Source organism: Molossus molossus, unplaced genomic scaffold, assembly GCF_014108415.1.
Source record: "Molossus molossus isolate mMolMol1 unplaced genomic scaffold, mMolMol1.p scaffold_m16_p_7, whole genome shotgun sequence".
Lineage (NCBI taxonomy): Eukaryota > Metazoa > Chordata > Mammalia > Chiroptera > Molossidae > Molossus > Molossus molossus.
The window spans coordinates 56,358,878-56,365,581 of NW_023425401.1; the positions used below are offsets into that span (position 1 = coordinate 56,358,878).

At 39.6% G+C, this 6,704-nt stretch overlaps 1 protein-coding gene across 1 annotated transcript; it reads left to right on the forward strand.

The window, feature by feature from the left end:
- Window positions 1-2,522: 2,522 nt before the first annotated feature.
- LOC118619628 (peptidyl-prolyl cis-trans isomerase A-like) lies at window positions 2,523-3,114 on the forward strand. The gene is made up of 2 exons (XM_036246312.1): window positions 2,523-2,623; window positions 2,685-3,114. The coding sequence occupies exons 1-2, from the start codon at window positions 2,523-2,525 to the stop codon at window positions 3,112-3,114; spliced, it is 531 nt and encodes a 176-aa protein (XP_036102205.1).
- Window positions 3,115-6,704: the final 3,590 nt, after the last annotated feature.

Below are 6,704 nucleotides of genomic sequence, written 5' to 3' on the forward strand. Positions count from 1 at the left end.
CCGCGGCCCGCTGGTCTCACGCAGGGAGGCCCAGGTTCACCTCTGCCTCGCGGTCTGTGCTCCCGCCAGCGACCGGACAGGCGGGGCTGTGGGTGGGACTGGCACCGCTGTGCGTCAGCGTGACGTCGACGCGCACGCGTAGCTTTGCCCCGCCTTAGTCCCCCGCGCTGAGGTGCGGGTCTCTGGGTCCGTGCCTGCTGCAGTGTTTTGCTGAGGCTGCTGCCTCGGGATGGGCGTCTCCATCTGCGGCCTTTGCCACCCATAGGCCAAGAGGACGCAAGGATGGGCGACCAGAGATGGGAGTGAGAAGCTAAGTGGCTCTGTGGGTTCCCGGTGATCCGCGAAATCCTGGCATCAATTTTTCCCTGCTTGTGGACCCAAATTTAGGAACTTGAGACCTGGAGGAACGTTAGGAGGGCATGGAGCAAGGCCCGCCGCCTTAAAGGGACTCTTAAGAATGTAAAACAGTCTTAAGAGGGTAAGGACTAGCTTCCCTTAGGAAGAGATATTGAAAGATTTGACAGACTAGGGGTAGACACACTAGGGGTTTGGGTTTTTTTCCCCTGAGGACGGTGTGGGAAATTAATGGCAAGCCAGGCCAAAAAAAAAGTAATGGGGTTGAACAAACAACTTGGAATTACTACTCTTGGTGCAAGCCCTAAACCAGATCTTGACGTGCATCACCCTAAAGGGAAGAAGTTCTAGTGTATGTTGGTGAAGGCAACAGAAGTGAAAATAAGCTACCTTTAGCATAAGAATTTCTTGTGTATTTATTTATGGAACACCTGCCAGAAACCAGAGGGTAGAAGATTCTGGAAATGAAGAACTAGACAACTGTGTGGTGAAAACAGGACTTAAGGTCCTGAAACCCCTGGGTTGGAGCCACCTTGGAAGAATCACTGAACCACTCATTTTGAATCTTAACTTTCTTATCTATAGAATAGGAATAATAACAGCAATAGCTTGGTTTTTGCTAGAAGTAAAAGGTTATATACTTAGTGTCTGGTACATCATGATCAGATTCTTGTATTTGTGATGGTCCAAAGGGTCTTTTGATAATCATGGTTTCCTATAACTTGTTAGCTAGTCAAAATTATACTTTCAAAGCAATAATTTAAACGCAGTTGCCTAAGTACTTTGAGAATTATAAAAGGTACAATAGGGCCATCATCAAATCTTTCAGTATCTCTTCCTAAGGGAAGCTAGTCCTTACCCTCTTAAGACTGTTTTACATTTTTTAAATATGTTTTTTGTTTTGTTTTCAGAGAGGAAGGGAGAGATAGAAACATCCATGTCAGAGAGAAATATCAATCTGCTGCCTCCTGCATGTCCCCCACTGGGGATTAAGCTGGCAACCTGGGCACGTGCCCTGACCAGGAGTAGAACTGGGACCTTTCAGTCCATGGGCCCACTCTCAATCCACTGAGCCTTACTGGAAAGGCAAAACTGTTATACATTTGTATAACACTACATCTTTATAGCATTTAACAAAAGTATAACTAAATAATTATATAAATATTGGTCTCCTTCTCCAGATGCTTTATTAGAACAGGAAACCCTGCGGTCTTCACAGCTCCATTTTCAGCATATACTATAGTGCCTGGTTCTTACATAATAAGAAGTCAATAAATAAATAATAATGACCAGGAAGCTGAGTCAAGAATAATAGTTCAGACCAGCCTGTGTGGCTCAGTGGTTGAGCGACCCATGCACCAAGAGGTCACCAGTTTGATTCAGGGCACATGCCCAGGTTGTGGGCTCGATCCCTAGTGGGGGACATGCAGGAGGCAGCCAACTGATGTTCTCTCTCATGGATGTTTCTATCTCTCTCTCCCTCTCCCTTCCTCTCTCTCTAACATCAATAAAGAAAAAAAATTTTTTTAAAGAAAAAGTTTCACCTGTGAGACCACTAAAATTCTTTTTTTTTTTTCTTAATTGATGTTAGAGAGAGAGAAAGAGAGAGATAGAAACATCTATGAGAGAGAACATCGATTGGCCAGCTCCTGCATGCCCCTCACTGGGGATTGGGCCCACAACCTGGGCATGTACCCTGACTGGGAATCGAATCAGTGACCTCTTGGCCGCCAAAGAAATTCTAAGCAAAAGACAAAAAAGGGCAAATAGGCAATCCCATACCAGGGACTAGAAAAAAAACTGTGTAGCAGGAGGTCCAGTTGCAGACCATTTATGTTATGCTAAAATGATTGTATCTTATAGAGGCCACAGGGAGCCAATGCAGAATTTTGCTGGGTAGCTTGGTTGGTTTGAGTATACACCAAGGTTGTGGGTTCTAACCTCCCCACCCGCCCCACACCACCCTCCACCCTGCTTCCAGCCCCGGCACATGCAAGAATAAACCAAAGCATAAGCGGAACAACAACTCTGTCTGTCTTTCCTTCTCCATCCCTCCCTCAAAAATTTTAAACAGAGAGGCAAATGATGAGACTTGATTTGTAGGAAGGTCCCTTTGGCTACAGCTTGGAAAATGGAATCAATTTGAGTTGTTAAAGAGACTAATACAGATGCTGCGGTCCCAGAACTTCTGGAGCCCAGCCGTGGTGAATCCCACCATGTTCTTCAACATCGCTGTCGATGACAATCCCTTGGGCACATCTCCTTTGAGGTATAGGACCTGAAAACCAAGAAGTGACTGCTCATCTAATCCTTTAAACTATGTTAAACAGATTGGAGTTGTTTGCAGACAGAGTTCCAAAGACAGCAGAAAACTTTTGTGCTCTGAGCACTGGGGAGAAAGTATTTGGCTATAAAGGTTCCTGCTTTCACAGAATTATTCCGGGATTTATGTGCCAGGGTGGTGACTTCACACACCATAATGGCACAGGTGGCAAGTCCATCTATGGGAAGAAATTTGATGATGAGAATTTCATTCTGAAGCACATGGGTCCTGGCATCTTGTCCATGGCAAATGCTGGACCCAACACAAATGGTTCTCAGTTTTTCATGTGCACTGACAAGAATGAGTGGTTAGATGGCAAGCATGTGGTCTTCGGCCAGGTGAAAGACAGCATGGATATTGTGACAGTCCTGGAGAGCTGTGGGTCCAGGAATGGCAAGACTAGCAAGATCACCGTTGCTGACTGTGGACAACTCTAATAAATTTGACTTGTGTTTTATCTTAACCACCAGAGCATTCTTTCTATATCTCAGGAGAGTACCCCTTCACCCCCCATCTGCTTGGAATGTTCTATAATATTCATGCTCTTGTTGCAGTTCATTGGGTACCATATTTTCTTTCTTTTTTTTTTTGGTGCAGGAACCGAACCCGTGACTCTCTGGTCCACAGACCAATACTCCAACCGCTGAGCCATACCGGCCAGGGCATATTTTCTTTACCCTTTCCAAGTCTAGCTAGATTGCAAAGTTAAGTTTATGATTATGAAATAAAAACTAAACAAACAAAAAAAAAGACTTTTGCAATGTTCACATAAACTAATTACTAAAATTCTGCAGCACATGAAAAAATATATTTTTGCCAACCTGACAAAAAAAATAGGCATAATTTTTATTCATTCACATCAGAGGGCTATAGTGTTGACTGTTGTCAGTTTTGATTTTGATCATCTAAGAAAAAAGAGGTCAGTGTCCTGACTAGATAATCAGATATTGTGTGTATTTTTCTTTTAGTTGTTGTTGTTGTTGTTTTTTATTGATTTGAGAGAGAGAAATGTTGATTTGTTGTTCCACTTAATTCATTGGTTGCTTTTTGTATGTGCCCTGACCAGAGATTGAACCTGAAATGTTATAGTACGAAGACAATGCTTTAACCAACTGAGCTACCCGGCTAGAGTCAATTATTGCATGTTTTAAAAATTCTTGCAGCATACCAGTTGAAAATCACTGGCTTAAACTAAAGCAATAGGAATGGAGTGAGAGGGAATGGCAATTAAGGTTTATTAAATGTGGCAGGCACTGTGATAGATACATTATCCCATTTAAACTTTAACAATATAATAAAGATAGTATTCTTGTTTAGCAAATGGAAAACTAGCCAAGGTTAAATAATTTATCCAAGTCTCACAATTACAATATACTTAACCTAGGTCTGGTAGACTCCCAAACCCCTTAATCTTTCTGCTACAACATACTGGAAAGGGGCTGAATCTAGAGAAATTTAGAAATACATTTTATAGACTCAGTGGTTGCTTAAATGAGATGGAGGGGTGAGCCACTGAGAAAATAATTTAGGTTTCTGACTTAGGTGATTTTAGGTTTGCCAGTAATTAAATAAAGAATGAGAATGTTTATTGATTTAGTTTTATCTTTATGACAAAAGTGAGTTTGTTATATTAAATTTGAAGTGTCTTCTGGATAAGCAAGTAAATAAGTTGAATAAAAATAAGATCTGGAGCTGCAAAGATTAGCTTAGAGAAGGGGATACAGAAATTGCCATAGAGGTAAGTTGAGTCAGTGCTGGTTTATACTACCCCCCAGAGAATATGTGTTTGTTACATGTTAAGCCTGCAAATAATCCTTTTAAAAATGTAGTAGTAGATGAAGTAATGTTTGGTGCTCCAGCACTATAAATTATTTTCCAGAGAAAGAGAGTGTCTTCAAGAAACACCACAATAGTAAAAAGTGCACTGAAATCCTCTACAACTTGTTTATTTGCTATCATTTTGGCCTTCTGTATTAAAATCCAAGTGTTAGCTGAAGGAAAAGTCTGAGTATTTACAGTCAGAAGTAGATTATTTCACTAGGCTTCCTACTTATCAGAATTAATTTTATAAACCCAAAATTCTGGCAATACATATGGCCCTAGTTTAAAGAATGTAAGAACAGTAACATAGAAATAGTTTCCTATAGAAAAGAAAAATTAAAAACATCACAAGCCATGTATTACCAATAGGAAATTACACAGTAGGAATGATCTAAAGGGTCTTAAAATTGCTGAATCTATCAATATGTAAACAAGGAACAAATAAGTACAGTATTTATGTATTAAAAGGATCTTTAACCACAGTTTTGATCTTTTAAAACTGAAACATTAAAGAAGTATGAAACAGAAGAAAATTTTATTTTTCAAAACAAAGCTCAAATAATGTATAGGAGTGTTTAAGAGCCAAAAAAGGGAATAAATGAAACTGAGTTTCACTATATTTTAAATGCCATCAATAAAATCCCTGTGCTCTTTTAATAGTTGATTACTTATGATTATTTACAAAACAAACATAGAAGCTTTAGTCCTAAAATATTAGGTGATAAAATGTGCTTTCAGGTTAATTGTTTTTAAATGCCTTTTTGAAGCCCTGGCCAGGTAGCTCAGTTGATTAGAGCATTGTCCAGATATGTCAAGGTACAGATTTGATCTCTAGTCAGGGCACATACAAGAAACAAACAATGAATGCATAAGTGGGTGGGGACAGCAAACTGGTGTTTCTCTCTCTCTAAATCAATCAATAAAAATAAAATAAGTGCCATTTTGAAAGTCTGATGTGCTGGCATCCCAGGAATAATGAAGTATGAATTAATTGTTTAAAAATTAATCAGGTATACTGATGTCATAAAGTTGTACACCTCGCCCTGGTCGGTTCGGCTCAGCTGTTAGAGTCAACAAACCAAAGAGTTGAGGGTTCAATTCCCGGTCAAGGGCACGTACCTTGGTTGTGGGTTCGATCCCAGCCCCGATGTTTCTCTCTCTCTCCCTCTCTCCTTCCCACTCTATCTAAAAAAAAAAAAAAAAATCATTGGAAAAATATCCTCGGGTGAGGATTAAAAAATAAATAAGTAAATAAATAAATAAAATTGTACACCTGAAATTTATTAAGTATCTGATGTTACCCCAATACAGTTCATTTTAAAGTGGGGGAGTGGGACTGGCAAGAAAAAGATCAAGCTGAAAGAAAATCTCAGGTAAAAGTTGTGGAACTTAGTCATGGCATCATAGGAAATAAAAATAAGCCCAAAAGTACATGGAAAACTTCAAGAAGATTTTATTTTTGTAAGTTAATAATCTAATTTTGTGAAAGTAATTCTACTGTCACCGCTTGCTCAAATCCTTTTATCTTGCTCCCCTCCCCATCAGATTCTCGAAATGTATAGGACAGTGCAGAACCTCCTCCCTACCTAACCTCTTACCTCCTTTACCTCATCTTCTGCTTTCCTTCCTTTAAGCTCACTCCCCTTCAACTGCCCTGGCCTCGTTGCTTTGTCTGGAAAATGCTGGGCATGCTCCAGCTTTTTGTGACTCTGTACTTGATATTCCTCCTCGAATCATTTCCTCAAGCTTATTCATATGGCTGGCTCACTCAATTCCTTCAGATGTTTGTTCAAATGTCATCTTATTAAAGAGGACTTCTTTGACCACTTTAAGTCTCCATTATGCCCCATTCCTATTTTTTTCTTTATTTTGGTTCACAGTACTTATTATCATCTATATATTTTCCTTGTTTATTATCAGTATCCCACACTAAAATGTAAGCTGTCTTAGGAGCTTAAATAACCTAGAAAAGTTCCTGGTGCATAACAGGCACTCAATAAATATTTATTGAATTACTTAATGATTTTACTTATCCCAAGTGACAGGCATGAGCTCTGGCACAGAGTAGGTGTTTAACCACATGTGTTTAATGAAATGAATTAGTAAGGAATAATTACTGATAAAGTAGAATACAAAAAGACCCCAAGAATCTTAGTTTTAGTTGCAAGGATGATTGCTTTCTGTGTCATAAATACAGCATCCTATC

Excerpts from the sequence above, each read along its gene's own strand:
- LOC118619628 (XM_036246312.1), top strand. The coding sequence starts at position 2,523 with ATGCTGCGGTCCCAGAACTTCTGGAGCCCAGCCGTGGTGAATCCCACC. Across the intron at positions 2,624-2,684 it reads TTGGGCACATCTCCTTTGAG|ATTGGAGTTGTTTGCAGACA; the intron begins GTATAGGACCTG and ends TATGTTAAACAG.